This window comes from Bemisia tabaci, chromosome 4, assembly GCF_918797505.1.
Source record: "Bemisia tabaci chromosome 4, PGI_BMITA_v3".
NCBI classification, from domain to species: Eukaryota; Metazoa; Arthropoda; class Insecta; order Hemiptera; family Aleyrodidae; genus Bemisia; species Bemisia tabaci.
Window position 1 is genome coordinate 18,923,310 of NC_092796.1, and position 18,712 is coordinate 18,942,021.

Genomic DNA, 18,712 nt, shown 5'->3' on the forward strand with positions numbered 1-18,712 from the left:
TGTATAAACTAAAATCCCTATTGCTCAGGTATTATGTCCTTATTTCTTCGCTTTATATGTACATTTTAAACCAAAGAAACCAAAAGTGAATTTCTTAAAACTTTCAGACAAGTAATGTAGCTGCTGCAAGTTTTTACTGGCAACATCTAAAACAAGGAGTTTTATTAATTTTAGTAAAATCGCTCAAAAATTAGAATGAGTGCGCTTGAGAAAGGGTGTGTTCCCATCTGTAACTGTGAACCATTTTGATTATGCCAGGATCACGAGCGGCGATATAAACTTATTCCTGTCAAACCCCAAGCTACGGGTGGAAATATAAGAAAGAAGAAAAACTGAAGTCACGCATTTAATTAAAACAATTTTCCAGTTAGTAAGACTAGTAAAAATTCACACAATAATTTACAATCAAAGAGAAAACTTGAAAAGAGGAACTTGTAAAGATTTAAGTTTTTTTTTTTCTTTTGCCGTGAAAGAGATGTCAGAGTAATATCCTTTTCTCCTACTCCTGGTTCAAAAGAACCAAAATCTGCACCGTGAGAAACAAAATTCAAAAAGGAATTATCAAATGATAATTTGAATCTGAGTGTCATAATTGTACTACTTGAAAATTTCATAAACCAAAATTTTAAGCACAAAGGGAAGAAATTATTTCCTCAAAAACTACATGTACACTTTTTTGAAGCGTACAGAAACACGGTGGTTGCATAATCATTCTGTAAAACAGATTATCAATAAAATGTATCTATTGTTAAAAGTAATCAATTTCTGAACGACTCAACACATTTTTTTTATGAGAGAAGCAACGTAGAAAATATGATAATCGTAAATCGGATTTTTAAATAGAAATTGGACTTGAAAGTTTAAGCTTGTCCAAAAAAAGGCTTTATAGTTCTCTGCTTATTTTTTAGCCTTTTTTGTCATTGAGATCTATGCAGACATTCTTTACATGTACTAAATACATAAATGCCAACTCGAGAGGGTTACTGGTGCTTTATATGAGACCTATTGATCAACCCAGAGACACGATGGAGCTATTGAGTTTAGAAGGATTCGCAATTTAAATACTTTCTCTCAAGTGAAAATCCGCGAGAAACACCAGGGCACCACTTAAGTTCTTTGAAACGAACTGCCAAGCTCAAAAAAGCTTTCAAAGTCAAAACTCTAATGGAAGGCGGTTCTCTTATGCTACGCTGGGAGTCCACATCTATGTGTAGTCAAACTCTCCATGCACAGATAGGGAGCAAATACATCAGCAGAGTCGCTTCGATCCAGTCTTGGAGTCTCCAAACAAAGTGACGACACAGCAAATGTATTCAGTCTCCATCTTAGCATGGAGAGTTTAACGGAATATAGAGGGGGGTTCTCACCATAATGTAACTCGATTCACTCAATGTACGACCTTACCTATTAGAGCTCTTTAGGAGCCTGAAAATTTGTCTCAGAGAAAATCAGAGGCACCAAATTTTACATGAGAAAAAATACTTGAATCACAAATCCTTCTGGCATACATTAGCTTCATTCACATTTCCCAAGGCGTACATCCTCGTAGAAAAAAGCATGGTGAATTTCACCAGTGGGTAAATTTTACCTACTTCATTTATGACACAGTGATACTATTGGATGAATATACCCAGACTCCTAGGACCATGTAAGATGAGTAAGGCAAAGGAGCTCTTGTGTGTGTCAAAAATTTACGATATAAGCACTGATTCCATAGTAAAATTTTGCGAGACAAACGATAGGTGCTAGTGGTTTTCTCTGATACAAACTCTAAAAAATGAAAAAAAAGCTCTCAAATTTGAGGCTGTAATAGGAAGAGATATTCCTCCTTATCTTGAGAGTCCACCACTATATATCAGTCAAACTCTCAATGCAAAAAAGGGAACAAATACATAAACAGGGTTGCCACTTAGTTCGGAAACTCCAAAACTAAAAATACGGCAACGCTGCTAATTTATTCCTTGTTTTTGCAGTGAGAATGTAACTACATAGAGAGGTGGACGCTCGGGATATCGTGGGATACATCCTCCATTACGGCCTCGACTTTGAGAGCTTTTTTTTTAAGATTTTGAGTTCGTTTCAGAGAAAAGCAGTGGCATCATCGTGTTTCTCGCGAAAATGCTAGAAAAGAACTTAAATCGCAAACAACTCGAACATACAAGAGCTTTATAATGCTACCAAGGAATCTGATGTTGATAACCGCACTTATATTACTGTATCAATATCGGCAATTTTTTTCGGTGATCCACATTTGACATTCAATAATTGCCATAATGGGAGTGGTCAACCGGAGACGGTTTCATATCGGTCTTGTGCGCGTTATCCTGATGCTGGTGATACTGATAAGGGTAGTTGGGCTTGACGGGTAGCTCCAGGGTCCTTGCGTAGGGCCCGCTACCCTCGACCTCGGCCGGACCCCAATCACCCACGTGACTGCTGGCCGAGTACTGATGACTATTGGTCACTATTGGCGTTTTGACTATCTCGTAAGTGGTTTTCTCATGGGCCGAGTGCCCCGAGCTGAACAGTGCTTTGATTGCAATGATCGAGGCCAGAGTCAAAGCCACCTTGCTGGCCACCAATGCTGTTCCGGAGACGATCGCTAGACCTTTGAAGAACATGGCTATCATCCCGCCTTTCACCATCATTGCCCACATGACGAATTGGCCCATTTTTTTCTTCTTCTTGTCTCGACCTGAAAAACATATGCCAGTAGAAGCTTTAAGGCAAATAAAAAGCTAGGAAAAAACTGCAGTAAAATTACTGGCATCATATGAGGCATGTATTTAGAGGTCAAAACGCACAAGGCAGACATGAAGTCGTTGCTCCTCTGACGCAAGGTTGTATCTCGATTTCCGTATGAGCCCCAGAACGCATAGATTTATAAGTAAAACAAGGCTCATGAGCGACAATTTGAGTGATAATGATTTCAAGAGGTTTGGTCGATGCATGGTCAAAAGTATGAGAATTTTAGGTTTCATTATGCTGGTAAAGCGGTAAAAATTCAACTCATAGACAGGGCCGGATTTACCTACTTGCCGCCCATGGGCCGCTAGTATTTTTCCGCCCCATTCTCATTCGTTTTGAAACATCAATGAAAACCATCAAATAAACGTGGCAGCGGGGGAGGGGTACATAAGACGCGTTTACTGGTGTTGAACACATTTTTTGGGAAATCCCTGTCAACACTACTAGCAAAGGTGCACGGAACTTTACGCGAAAGTTAAGTTTCGTAAACCTATCTCTGTGTGGACAAGGCCTTTCATTCATAAGAAATGAACGAAAAAATTTTGAAAGAACAATCATAAATGTGGATTAATGATTTTAACTTCCGCCGCCACGCCTCGCAGACCGCACTGTGTTTGACGCAATGCGTGAAGTATTCACGTAGTCTTGTAGGCGCTATGCGTCTCACGCTGATCGCACTGTGCTTGCCGCAATGCGTGAGGTATTCATGCATTCTTGTAGGCGCTATCCGTTTCACGGTGTCCGCAATGAACGCACTGTGTTTGATGCAGTGCGTGAAGTATTCGTGCAGTCATGTAGGCGCTAATAGGTGTTACATGCCGATCGCCGCGCTGAGGGCTTCTCCTTTTCATCTCAAGTCCTCGTCATCATTTCTCTCCAGGCTGAATTGTGTGTTTGGTTTCTCTCTTAACTCGACTAATTAAAGGTGCTGTCTCTTGTGTCACTGAAAGACGACAAAAGTAGAAATTACTTTACTCTCAGAAAATTAGAGATTTTGTCGCCTTTTCTCGTTTGTAATTTTTTGTTCTAAATCCGAATTTGTTTTATACCTACATTTAAAAAAAATTGCAAAATATGCCGCCCCCTATAGATTTGCCGCCATAGGCCGCGGCCCATTTGGCCGACCCCTTAATCCGGCCCAGAAATCAAAGTATTTTTATTCAACAAATTAAGTAAATACTCGCTCTTCAAGTAGTGTGGATGTTTGACTTTAAAGTATCTAATTTCTTCATACAAGTCCACCGTGAAACATTTTTGTGCCATATTTTATCAGATTGACATCAGATTTACCACTCAGTCATATGTTACAAAAGGGTAAAGTAACATAAAGTTACGATATAACATTTGGATGGGAAAAACAAGCAGTGAACTCCAACACAATGTGTTGATAAGGCGCGTCATTAACTCGCACATATCAACCCCTTTAGTTTTCATTTACAGAGATTTCAAAAAAGGCAAGCAGCACAACAAGAGAATTCACGATCCAACACTGCAAGGTCAACGACGCACCTTGACGAGACCGTGTATTGTGAATCTAGAAAGCTATTCGAACAAATTTAAGTTTTTTGATCCGCCTCAAGCAAAATCTTATCAGATTCTTGAAGAAAAGTGGTACGGAAAAATTTAAGCGAAGAAAGGAAAAATTCTGTCGAATTCCTAGAAGATAAAGTCGATTTAAAGGTATTTTGGGGCTAAAATACCCAAATCACCGGTATTATAAATCCCGTTATATTATTGAAAAGAAATTGACTCGATATAAATGCAATTGTATTAAATATGTCTTGATTTTGTTATTTTAAACGTCTTTTCATGCAAAGAAGCTCAACCATGTCCATGCTTTATTCATTCATGAATTGAAAGTAAGCAATCCAACATCCCGAAAATCTACCGATTTGCCGTAAAAAATCGCAGAAACTTGATATACCAGGTCGATGTACCCACTCTTTGAATTTACCAATCAATTTAGTGAGTGCACGTAGGTATGTGAAAGTCAAAATGCTATAGTCATTTTGGGTGCATTCATTTTTCATGAAACAATTGTAAGTAATTTCAATCCCGAAAAACCATAAATTTCCCGTATAAAATCGAAAAAATCAAAATATGTCGACTCCCTGACGTGAAAATTGAATTCTACGTGTGAAAATACTTATGTATCGATATGCTGAACAGAATGCCCGCCTCTCCTCGTAATTTACAAACCGTTCCTATACTCATCTTAAAATTGTTCTCAGAGCTTTGTGTTATTATCAGCTTCCATTTAAACCCCGGTTTGATGGCCGAATCGGCTGCCCAAAAAGCAAGCCATTTTTGAAGGGCTCTATGAGAAATTCGTGATATTATCAGCTCTCAGGAAATCACCTCATGGGTAAAATTGCTGATATAAATCGAGTGCTTAAAATAATCGTATTCAAGAAACTAAGGCATTAAACTATGGAGTCAATTTCGTTTTAATAATATAACGGGATTTACTTGTCTTCAGGTCAAAACTCATACAAGGAAGCCCCTTGCAAGAGGCTAATTTTTTGTAATTTCACTCAATTTTTTCTCCTTTTTATAATTGAATTGCTTGTCACATTCTGAGGTCAATCATATTAAATTGTAATTTATACATTCCCCCCCTCCCCCTTCATTTTATTTTTTGTTTGGAGAAGTTTTGTTGATTTCTTCGGATTTCGAATACTGTAACTTCTCTTCTATTTGGCCGATTTTTATGAATGAGACCTCTTTTAATTCGTGTTTTAACGGAGAGTAAGGAAAAAATTGCTAAAAACTCGCGAAACAATTTTTTTTGAAAATTGGACGAATCCTAGCGTGACGGTGAAATGGTTAATGAAGCGTAAGTAATTGGGCGAGGGGCTGAGGATCCCGGCATCGCTTGGCAACCGTCATTAGCTATTGTTCGTCGAGACGCCGACGCAGTGAGCAGGAGCGTGGGAAAGAGAGGGGTAAGTGGATTCCTGTATGAGCCACGTTTAGCTAATGGTCTAATGAGTCTCGAGGCTCATCACAGATTGCACTTACACAGATTGCACTGTGAAAATATACATTTTATCAGCTGACACTGACAATGTTGTCAGATGAACAGCACTATCAGAGCACGGGTACCAACTTTTGGAAATTATAACCGAGGTTACAGATCTGTCAAAGCAACGTTTTGAACAAAACGGAGGAGTTAAATTCTCATTTCGAGAGTAAAGTTATTTTTCATAAATTTTCAAAATAATTACTTTCACACTTTTATGGTCATTAGGTGTGCATGACGGAAGTGTAAAAAAACAGCGTCCACGCAGTCCGTTCTTTCGTTTATCAACAATTCAAAGGAGTAGATGACGAGAGGGAGAAAAAAAATTGAAATTCTTTACCTTCAACCGTGTTATCATTGATGAGCAAGTAATCTTTGACTTCTTGGATACCATCGGAAATAGCTTTGGGCACTCTTAGTTGAATGGAATGCGTTTGCATAAAGGAATCAAAATTGTGTTTCAGCATTTCATCTAACGTTTTCTCGTCCGTCTTCTCTCCCTCCACTCCCGATAAATGCTTTTTCGAAAACGAGCGACCATCCGTATCTGCTGACTTTATTAGAGTAATTCCTGAAATAAAAAAGTTCCTCGTAGATTAAGTGATATAATAATTGAGCTACCTCTTCAAAGATGACCAATCTCTTTATGTATGAAAACTTAGAAACAATTTTTCAGAAACTTCTCTTTTTTTTTCTTAGAAAAATATTCTTATAGAAAATTTATTCTAATTTTGGCGTCTGGCAAAACAACAGTGAGAGATAAAAAGGAAAAGAGCAGTTCAAAAAAACATTGGGTTAAGTCGTCTTTTTCAAAATAGGTAAATATATTTCAATTGCTAGGACTACTCATCTAATACGGTGATTAATCTGTGAAGCATATTGATAAACTTCAAGAAAAGCTTTACGAACTTTGAATTAGATTGATGATAATTCATCATGAAATGTTTTAGATTAAGATGGAGTGAAAAATTCCGACGGTCCTCAAGAGAAGAGAACTTAATCTAAATTTTATTACTTTTTCTCTATGTAAACTTTTATTTTTCTACCCGAGGGAAGGTGCATATTTTTCGCTAACCTGGTGATTATCTTCAACATCTTGAGTGCATTGTTTTGAAATTTTCAATAACAAATGCTTCCTCAAACTAACTGAAAATCACTGTGGAGAAGGAGAAACTCAGTAATCATCATCTCGCACTAGACGGATCCAGGGCCGGATTTACCTACTTGCCGCCCCCTTCTCATTCGTTTTGAAACATCAATAAAAACCATCAAGGGAACATGCCGGAGGGGGAGGGAAGGGGTGCATAAGACGCGTTAAATCGTGATGGACACATTTTTTGCGAAAGCCCTGTCAACACTACTAGCAAAATTTCACGGAACTTTGCGCGAAAGTTAGGTAAGTCTCGCAAACCTATCGCTGTGTGGACAACGCCTTCCATTTATAAGAAATGAACGAAAAAATTATGAAAGAACAAACATAAATGTGGTTTAAAAATCTTAACCTCTGCCGCCGCGCCGCGCTGACCTCACTATGTTTTGCACAATGCGTGAAGTATTCCTACAGTCCTTGTAGGCGCTATGCGCCTCAAGCCGACCGCTGCGGACCGCACTGTGTTTGACGCAATGCGTGAAGTATCCATGCAGTTTTGTAGGCGCTAATATGTATTACGTGCCGACCGCCGCGTCGAGGGCTTCTCCTATTCATGTGAAGTCTTCGTTATCATTGCTCTCTGCGACGCGCCGTTCCAGGCCAAATTGCATGTTTTGTTTCTCTCTTAACTCGACTTATTAAAGGTGCTGTTTTTTGTATCACCGAAAGACGACAACATTAGAAATTGCCATGCCTTTACTCTCAAGAAATGAAAGACTTTATGGCCTTTTCTAGTTCGTGATTTTTTTTTCTGAATCCGATTTTTTTTGATACCCACATCTGATTTTTTTTTAAAAATTTGCCGCCCCCTAAATTTGCCGCCATGAGCCACGGCCCGTGTGGCCACCCCCTAAATCCGGCCCTGGACTGATCAGAAAAGAATCGCACCTCACTTTGGCGGAACGCATAATCTGTTAGCAGTAGTTTTGAGCTGAAGTAGAGACAGTCGCATACCCTCTCCCATGAAAAATTAAAAATCGAGAAATAATTTATTTTGAATGTGAGAATAGGAGTTCAACTTCATTTTCAGTATCGAGTTTTTCAGGGGAACCTAATTTCAAACATTTTCTTCTTCATTGCACCTTTCTAATTAACTTGGTTAAATTGGCGCACTGCCTCCTAGATTCAGACGAAATTATTATTCCTTGTTGTATGGTTACTGAATTAATAGTTGAGGAAATATTTTTTTAAAATCGAGAAAATAACAGAAAATATTACAATTTATACGTACCATCATAGATAGAAATGCTTTTTGAGTTTGACGCCCGCTCTATTAATTTCAGGGCTCTTGACTTCAAGCATATCATTATGTCTTGCTTTTCACACTGTCTGTACACATTTAAAGCCAACTTGAGGCCGGTTATGAACTTTTGATTATCATAAAATTGTGCTGTGGTCTCTGATGCTATGACTATTAAACATATTGAGCCGAGGAACGTGATTCTGAAACAAATTACCAATGCGCAAATTGATTAATTAAATACTTTTTTGAAATATGAATAAATTGATTGGATAGTGGACTTGAAGTAAACCCAAGACACCATCATATGCCTCTTCGCATATTCAGTAAGATCGGTTGGTTGACTGGAAATCCAGAGCCTTGAACCCTCGTATTTTTGCACATGAAAGATTGCAACCTGCCTGTCATTTGTCTGGAAGGCGCCATTATACCGCGGCTCGTTGAACTGTTTATCCTTCCCTTTCAGCATATTGAATCAGTACTTATAAAGCTTTACACAGTACTTTCCCACCCGTCCCCGTCTCTGTTCCTTTTAGTAGAAATACGTCCAATTGGACCGATTTTATCAGAAAGGAACTAACCCACATTTTCGGAAAAATCGAGTTAATAATGTTTTTGAGTTCCACTAACCGTATGTTTTCTCCTGCCAAAAACTGAAAGTCTGAAAACAAAACCTTTTTGTGAAAAGAAGGGTTAAAGTTTATTTTTTACATTGAGCCTTATGCAGGAATAATACTTCAAACCTCTTCTTCTCAGTTTCAACTTAATGCGGGTTGCTTCCCTTCTGATGAACTCGATCCAATTTTGACCCAGATTTTCTATTGTCGCGAAAAAGCTCTCGTAGGTTTAGTCGCCGTAGTAGCTAAGTGGGGCCCCTCGATATAAGATACCAATCTGGAACCCGCCTGCTACAATTCAAGTCTACGCCCACGCACTCAAGATGCTCGTTCAGATTGACAGGGGGGTCATGTTGAAAGTTGTAAGACATAAAAAAATGGTGTGGCTCTCCAAGCTACTTGCTTATTCGTGTGTGGAAGCTCGGCTCGTTGGGGAGGCGTGGGCTCCCCGCTGACTACACGCGCTTACAAGCGTCTCCTGCCCGCCATAATTATCGCGGATCTCTGAATAATCATCTGTCTCCTCAACCGAGGGACGGGTAATTACAATTCGCAGTCACACTGATACTCAGCACTGGCCCGTCAAGTGAAGCTATGTACTCTCGAGAAGAAATGAGCAGGACTGAGGCGACTCGCAGTCTCCGAAATAGAATCTTCGTCACAGAAAATACAGGGTGATCAAGAAAACCCGTACCAGCCCTTTTAACTTCTAGGATTCATTCTCTATTTGTGGGTGATACCCTTGAAATTTTTTGAGGGCAGCAAAAGTTGTGGCTTCTGACCTAGGAGCATTCACACAATTTTAAATCTCTGTCTTATGTTGCTAAAAAGTTACAGGGGTGATGCTAGTGCTGCTGGTGTGGGACTTTTGGATCATCGTGTGTATTTTAATGACCCCGCACTACCATATCTCCTGTGAAGTAAAAGTTGCTTTTGGAGGTCAACGCTCGGATTTAAGTAATGATGACTGATGACACCGGTCAACACGGGTCGATTTGCCAGAATTTGTCATCAGAGGCCGAGTAGATTTTCAGCGTATGGTTTCAAAAATGACCTCTGTTTTTTAGATCAGTTAGATTTGCTCCAGAAAAATCGGAATTTCCCCTAAAAAATGAGCTTTTTCAGAAAATGGTCATTTTTCAGGTAATCTTTATACTAAGGACAAAAATTGTGGTCACTTTTGGATTTAGCAGCCAAAAAAAACATGTAAAAATATCTAATGCATGGGCATGCCTATAAAAATTTCCTTTCCGTTCCTAATTTTGAGGTTTTCCCGGTCAAAGGTTCCTTTATTCCACCCTTATACTACGGAGTAAAGCTCATGCCATTGATTCGTTTCGGACAGGAGGGAAACGGTCTTTTTCTCAGGTAGCAAATGATGTTCTCACCACTCAATTTTTTCCGCTGCAGCCGAAAGTGATCTTTGTTGCCTTCCAAAACCTTCCAAAAATCAAGTTTTAAAAAAAGGGATTCCTTCTGAATAGAAGAAACGCATATTTTTTTGGAAAAATCGATTTTTAAAAAAATTGGTTGGTTTAGGAAGAAAACGAAGATCATTTTCGGCTGTAGCGGGAAAAATTTAGCGAAAATGGCCACATTTGCTACCTGACGAAAAAAATGTTTACCCCTCCGTCTCAAAGAAAAACAATATTGCGAGCTTTACATGACAGTATATGGGCGGAGGGAGCATCTGATCGGAAAAATTTCGAATTTAGGAACAGAGAGTAAATTTTTGTAGGCATGCACTACATCAATTTCTACATATTTTTGGCTTCTAAATCACAAAATGACCTTAACTTTTCTCCGGAGCGCACAGATTATCTAAAAACTTGACTTTTTTCTGAAGGAACTCAATTTTTAGAGAAAACTCCGATTTTTCTGGAAAAAATCGAAAAGGTCTAGAAGAACAGGGATCATTATCGGAATCAGCGCTAAAAATCCACCCTGAAACATTAGCCAAGCTTTGCGCAAATCTGAAAAAAAAGTGTTGACCAGTATGACTAAAGGTTGAGTGAACGGTACTAATTTCATATTGGGTGGGTTTGTAACTGTGACGTCACGAACCAAGAACGCGTTCACATCGCCGGCAAAATATTTTTCGGCTTTATACGTGAACCCTCTAGTCCTGAGTTCGACCTCTAATCGACTTTAATTGTTTCATTGCTCTCACATTAATTCACTGCTCTAACTAATTTTGATTCATTTTTATCAAATTCTAATCAATTGAGCTGTGATTCCGGAGAAAAAGTATTCTGCTCTTATCTTACCTGTCCGTGTAAAAGTCCTTCTCGATAATATATATAGGTACTAATATTTCAAGATAATATGGTAAATACATTTCCACATCACTCGGAAATAATGAAAATGATTCGAGGTACAGGAGAAAAAGACGAAGAGGCAGGATTAGGTGAAAAGAACAGTTCTCAATTAGGTTAGTCACGGTGAAATTACGACACGACAAAGAGTTCTAGCGATACTTGGAGAAAAATAGCTGGGGTCTTATGATCCATCGAGCTATTTTGGTTTAGTTAATTAAAAACTTGGGTCACAGAATCCTAACTTCCATTCAGCATACCGATTTTTGATTAGTATGACCGAATTTTCGGTTAACCGAACCGAAATAGTTTGGTCTTTAAAATGAAGCTCAGTCCCTGCTACGGAATTTGATTGTCAGTGTCCAATTGACCAGATCACATGATTATATCTCAGCTTAGTTTTGTCGCATCTTATCGATAAATTGAAAAAAAATTGCCTTGCAGATAGAAACTGAGGTCAACGTTGTCGATTCGTTTGAAGCGGAAGCGTTACTGATCTAACACTTGCTACTCTTACCAAGGAAGTAACCATAGCTCCTTATCAGATCCTGAGCGATTAAATACTTTTTTTACACATCTTGTCTCGACTGGACAAAACGCATCACATGAGCGTGAAAATGAACGAGCTCATCACATCAAACGCTTTGAATGCGGGAGAAATGAAAATATTCGGGGCTCACGCCTCACACCAATTAAAACGAGGAGATCTCGTTATCACACACCACACTCAACACGTTGCACAAAATTCCGTCAATTTAACACTGAGTGATTGCGCGGACGTAACCACTAATTTCGGGAATGTAAGATTCCACCCATCAGCTGGCTCCCACGCTGATGACCACCGTAACCATAAACGATGCCCCGTCAGGAGTGAAAACGCCAATTAGAACCGGGCACTGGTCATCATCGACACCGAAAAACACGCACCGCTGTGTCACAGTAAGAGTGAAAGGAACTTGCCTGATGGATTTGACAAAGGTCATCCTAAAGCCTACGGTAAACACGGTAGGTGTACAATGCGATCCAGGCGTCCTGCGCCGCATCCAGACTGAGACTAGACTAAGGGGAATAAGTTAATGTTTATGCGTATATAGTCATTTGTGCGACTAGCCGATATGGTTAATATGTACGCATTTTCAGAGCGTAACTAAAATTAAAAGTACGTGTGATGACCCAACTGCCTACTCGGGAGTTGCGATGTTAATCCGCGGTAATTACACGCCCGGCGCCGAGCCATTGTTGTCGGGCGTTGGGGGAATATAGTCAGAGGAGATTCGGGATAGCTATTATGCACTGGAAAAAAAAAACACATTGGATCTAGAGTCCAGACTCTTGAAAACATCGACAAGAAAAAATTATCTTGATTCAATCGGATTTTTGCTTGAATCAAAACGAAATCCGCTTAAATTAAGAAGCTTGGTTCTTGATTTAAGCCAGATTCTGATTGAATCAAGAGTACTTTTTCTTGTCGATGTTTTTAAGAGTCTGGACTCTAAATCCAATGTGATTTTTTTTCCAGTGTGGTTGATTTCAATGTATTCAAATGAGAAGAGGCAAATATTCTATCACAAAGAATGACTGTCTTTGAGGACTACTCGACTTGGAAATTTCAAAATTTCGTTTAAACTTGTAGAATTGAGGGTCTTGGAGGACAAGGCGCATAACTGCAGTTTTTGCTAGAAATATGTGTTTGAAGTTTCGAAATCACATGGATATTTATTGCGGAAAGAAAGATCAAACTGACGTCTTGACGCTTACAAATTGGTATCAATAGAGCAAATGTTTCGAAGAATATGCATTGAGACTAGATTGACTTGAAATCGTTCATATCTCTTTTTCTCAATTTTTTCAAAAACTGCACTTATGCGCCTTGTCAGCCAAGTCCCTCAATTAATGCATCGATGGCTGAGGATCAATACCGCCCATCTGCAAACTGAAAATTTTGCAGGAAGTAAGAAGTTTGCCATTTTTTTAATTTTGAGGTTACATTTGCAATTTGTTATACATTACATCATCTTCACAGCGTTTCCATGCGAAATTGGGGGAAAAATAAAATAGCAGCTTAAAATCACCACTTAATGGAGATAACACTTAATGGAGTGCTTACAATTGCATTAAAATATCAATGGCTATAGTAAAAGAAGAAAAAAAGAAAAGAAAATGTGTGTTAATGATGACTTATTTGCAGCAGAATTTGAATTCATTTTTTTATAAGCAAAAAAATGGACCGAATAATTTTTATTTAAAAATTGTTTTTTAGAATGTATGTTTTTAAGAATATTTGCAGAAAATTTGAGCAAATATTTCGGTCACTTCTCTTAAAAAAATCAAAAAATTCGACATTTTTGATAGTTTCAATGGAGGGACATATTTTTAGACTTTCGTAGCCACTCATACATTATTTCATTTTGTTTCTACAGTTCTCAATGAAGTCCAAGTTTTCAGGTTTCTTTCATGGAGCAAGTAAATCCCTGCATGAATCAAGCTTGCCGCAAGCTTAATCTTAATTTCAAACATATTTGAAGCAATCTGACAACGAGTATTGTTCCTGGTTCGTTGTCTTGCAGTTCAGTTCTCATCGTGTATGTCGCCTAAGAGCGCCTGCTCGCTCTTCGATACTCACTCCGTCACCTCTCTAACGTAAAGACGTATCTCAATGTCCACGTGAGCCGCGGAAAGCATTAAGTTACATTGACACAAGGGCTCACAAGGAAATGGACATTCATTCTTACGTTAGAGGACCGACGTGTTTTCGTTATCGTGCCGTTGCGCCGCGTCGATGACAATCTGTGGCGAGGCGCGAATGATCGATTATCGATCCTTCTCCATTTGAAGCTACGGTAAAGAATCGATTATTAAGGTGCTCGTTGTGAATAACCCGTTCGTCGATTCTTTTCCATGGGTTTAAATGGCAGAACACTCGATATATCGCAAAGCACGCAACGCCACTGATGACAATTACCCTTGAAAAGGAGTCCACCTCCGTAAATTTCACTCATTCTTACTTTCTGCCGCACTGCTCGGCTTCACACACACCGTCCTTCAAATTCGAGACTCGATCGTTAAACACGCACCCACACTCCTGTGTGTTTAGTTGCGAGAAAATGTGTTAAATTAGGCATGTGCGTATGCGACAATCGGGCCTGGAGTGAGCTATTTAGCCCTGTCGAGCAAGAGAGGCGCACTGCCGATGAAAACTGTTTTATACTGCTGTGCTAAAGAGAAAACGCCGTATGAGCTTTCAGACGTTGCCAGATTTCCTTCAATAAAAAGGAATTTACTGGGAAAATTTTGAATTTCTTTCTCTAAATTTTCCAGGTAATTTTGTTCGCATTTTCATCTCAAAAATCCGAAAATTTCAAGGAAAAATATGAATAACTTTCCCTAAAAATACATGTTTTATCCGAGGAAATTTGGCAGCTCTGAAATGTTCATACGGCGTTTTTCCTTGGCACGGCAGTAAATATCTGAGTTTTTTGCCGGGTAAGGCGGATTTTCTGGGTCAATTACTTCGTGTCACATTTTTGATACCTCAGTATTAAGACACGTTATCAACTTACCACCAGTTTTTTGACACGAAGATGTCCTGAGATACCTCGTCTATAAATTGGTCGAAGATGTCGGTCAAAGCTAGGAGTTTATACGAAATAAGTTAGGCAGTTTATTTCAATTCTTTTATGTTCCAGGTTTTACAAAAAAATCTCGTAGTTTGATCCTCAGGTGCCCAAGAGGTGTTTTTTTTTTTTATAAGGAAAGTCACATTACAAGTTGAGTCACCCTGGCCCGTGCTTAAATGCATTGATTTCAATAGTTTTTGAAGCATAAGTTGTTATTTTCATGGTTTTGGAGTAAATTAAAACTCCTCTTTTTATCCACCTCCTTGGTAACACACTGGCACTTTCTCACCCCCCCCCCCCCCTCCTCATAATCCGCCATACGAAAAGCCTTCAGTATAGATAGTTGTCGGATCAAAATGACCCAGCTCGAAATTTCCAGAGATAGAATTATAAGACAAACGGAAACAACACTGCATGAAAATAGAGCAAGGGAAAGGACGCGCATTAATGACGGCGCAGAGATACAACTATTCAAGCTCGATGGATGACCGTGTTGCGTCTGCAAAATTGAAGGCGCCTTGGCGCGAGGCGTGAATTCGCAACGCTCCTCCGTCTTCTTCTTCTTTTCCTTTGACTAGGGCATAGACACTGCTTGCCATGCAATCAATTCCGTATCAAACACGTATAAAAGGGATAAAATTATTAAAAATTGATGAAAATTGATAAAAGGAGGTTGTTCAATCTCCATTAGATTTTTTCCCCTATCAGAAATCATCTATTTTTTCTGGAGTGAATCGCTCACATATGACGGATTTTTTGGTTCGGGGCCTCCTTCCTCCAGAGAGCGGTAGGGGGATGTCAAAGGCAAGACCTTTACTTTAACTTTTGAACGAAAAATTGAATTGAGTTGAACTTTTTTTTAAATGAAAGATCTTAAAAAGTCTTATCTGTGCATGTCATTAAAAGTAGAAAAAAATTATTTTTAAAGCAAATTTTTAGCAATGTTTCGATTTTCGAGGGTGCAAAAATTCAAATTTTGCCTTGTTTTGACATTGCGCAATGACTCCAACATCACATAATTTATGTAAATTGTATCGCAAATGTTCAAATTTGCCGTTTATGTGAAAATTTTTTTTTAGTCGCCAGCAATCAGTTTTACCCAGGAAAAGACGCAAGGAAACCTAATTTTAATACTCAGATCATGTCGCATACTATCCCTATCATACAAATGTATATGATTGCACTCCTGTTCAAGCGTTCACTGATACGCAAACTATGTTTGAAGGTGTGGATTTTAGAAATGTTTGATAATATGCCTATCTTAATATCTGTGTAGTTTTTTATACAGATGTTTACTCAATTGGCTGTATCTCTTGTGTGCAACAGACTCAATTGAGGGGCTTAGAGGACAAGAAATATAAATGCTGTTTTTGAAATAGTTGAGATATGAATGATTTCAAGTAAAATTAGTCTCAATGCATATTCTGTGAAAAATTCGCTCCCAAAGCCAGTATAAACTTTTTTTCCGCCATTATCCATGTAATTTAGAAACTTCAAACTCGTATTTCTCGAAATAGCCCAAAAATGCACTTTTGCCCATTGTCCACCAAGCCTCTCATATGTCTTCTTCTCTTCGCATCAAAATATATGAATTACCCTTCACTGGAAAAAAAACACATTGGATCTAGAGTCCAGACTCTTAAAAACATCGACAAGAAAAAATACTCTTGATTCAATCAGATTTAAGCTTAAATCAAGAACCAAGTCTCTTAATTTGAGCGGATTTCCTTTTGATTTAAGCTTAAATCTGATGGGCTTCTTAAGCTGAATCAAGAGCCCTTTTTCTTGTCAATGTTTTCAAGAGTCTGGACTCTAGATCCAATGTGTTTTTTTCCAGTGCTTTATAGGTGAAGTTCCATTAAGTTAGAGAGAAACTCAGGCACAAGAAGAGAGTGCATATACAAGGAAATTTCATACTCTGGTTTTCGCGGAGGCTGCTGCATAGGGAGCCAGCGGCTTATCTACATTCCGTGATCTCAGGAGCGCGAGACTCATCAGTATGCGAACTTCCATGCACATGCACACTGCACAAGGGTGTATGCAGACCCAATGATGGTGTCTTGGTTATATGGGTTACTGCGGCTTGCTCGGCAATTACTCCTCCTTATTAACACAATAAATAGACTTGAAAAGCGTTTGAGATGCATCCTCCTGCTCGGCGCTGTGATAACGCTCATCGCACGCTTTGTTATCGTCTCCTTAACCACATAGTCCATCGTTTGCGTGCACGCTAGGCCCGACAATAATTGAATTAAGGCGAGCGAATCCTCTTTATTGTTTGTTTATTTAAAATTTGCACCATAAAAAATGCCATGCTTTCTGTTGATAATACGAAGTAACAGGAAGTAAAATACTACTTTTAAAGTGTATTTATGACTTCACTGACGACTCGGCACCCTTTTGTCATCACTTAAGTATCAAAACCACATATCGACGGTGGAACTACCAGACCTTGTACCTCGGTGGAGATGTTTAAAAATCTCCGCTCTCATTTTAATTTTTCAATGAGAACAAACCAACATAATTTCTTTAGATTTTCAGAGTTTTCTTCGCACAGAGAAGGAAAAACACAGCAGTTTTCAAGGATTGACGTTGAGTAGTATTCTTTTAAAAAATAAAGTATGACAGGAAGTCTGCAACTTTGCAAACCAAGATACGTAATCTGGTACTTTCACCGTCAATATCTCATCCGTTATATTTTGAAGTCCCGCTTCTATTTAATTTTTTTATGAGAAACAAGCCAAGTTTATCGGTTGAAATTCGTACAAAATATTCTTTGAACACAAAAGGCAAATTGTTTTGACTAGTTTTCCAAAGAAAAATCAAATACAAGAGGGAGCCCGCAACGTCACAAACGGAGGCACGTGGTTTTTTCACTTTCGCCATCCATATATTTAGCTATATCGATTTTCATAAATGCAATAAAAATGCATTTTTTCTAAACTTCGGCTTTCAAATTATTAAGTAGAAATGTATACGCTAGGATGAGTCAGGCTCACTGAAACAATGTATGGAAAATTTTAGAGGAAGGATGGTAATATCTATCGTTAATCTACTTAGTTTTTGACACAGTAATACTGTGAGGTCGGGAGCCAGATATCTGGTGATATTTTTCATAATTTTGGTGAAATCGTTTGAGTACACATATGTTATCACTGCTGGTATCCTCTTTTTCAACCCATGTTGATACCTCAAAGAGGATTCTAGAGGTGGAATAGTGAAGGATTTCAGGTTTCAGTAGTGCTTACCTGCTGTTTTGTCGATCGCTTCCTCGGCAGCCATCTCGAATAAGACTTGTTAATAGAAAATATTTCAAGTAACGTAACGGCACCTCGGAATGGAATGTCCTCTAATAATAATGTAAAATAAAATTGTGCGCTCCTCGCTTATATTCGTGGAATTTACGTGCCATCTGCATGAAATCCTCTATCACAAACTCATGCACAACGTGTCTAATAGAATTTTTCTACATGTAAAAGTTTGTGACAATAGCTTTTCGAATTGATAGAGGGCTCAACATATTGCAGCAGCCAGTAGACCCGTGTAATTTGTGCTGAAGTACATTTCTATTTTTTTAAATAGAATATAATAGTGTCCCTATTATACGGTGTGTTTCTACTGGGGAATTTTTTAGCATCAATGAGTTACACTCACTTGCTGCTTTGCATTTCCTTAAATTCATATAACCGGGAATAACAACTTTATTGTTAGTTGTTTATTGTTCGTATTAGTAGTGAAAATGTAATAAATAGTCATGCCGTGGACAGTAGCTAACATTGGAGGCTTGTTTCATGTGCATCGATATTTAAAATAGTTTATCCTCGTATGAAACATTTCCCAATTTCTATAGTTTATAAAGTATTATTGTCGGGCATTATTGGTTGAAAGTAATGTTTCTCAAGTGTGCGTTTGTTGAGGGACTATAGATATATTTTCATTGAAATGGGCTCATCTAGAGAATACGGCTTAATTCATTAGTTTGGAATCTAAAAAAGCTCAAATT

The 18,712-nt window shown here is 38.5% G+C and overlaps 1 protein-coding gene across 1 annotated transcript; it reads right to left on the bottom strand.

Annotated features, from left to right (window-relative positions):
- Nucleotides 1-350: 350 nt before the first annotated feature.
- On the bottom strand, nucleotides 351-9,266 carry LOC109030008 (uncharacterized). The gene is made up of 4 exons (XM_072299072.1): nucleotides 9,247-9,266; nucleotides 8,152-8,363; nucleotides 6,111-6,341; nucleotides 351-2,695 (listed from the first exon to the last, which is right to left on the bottom strand). Exons 1-4 carry the CDS (start codon nucleotides 9,264-9,266, stop codon nucleotides 2,259-2,261), a joined length of 900 nt encoding a protein of 299 aa, XP_072155173.1. The 3' UTR covers nucleotides 351-2,258.
- Nucleotides 9,267-18,712: the final 9,446 nt, after the last annotated feature.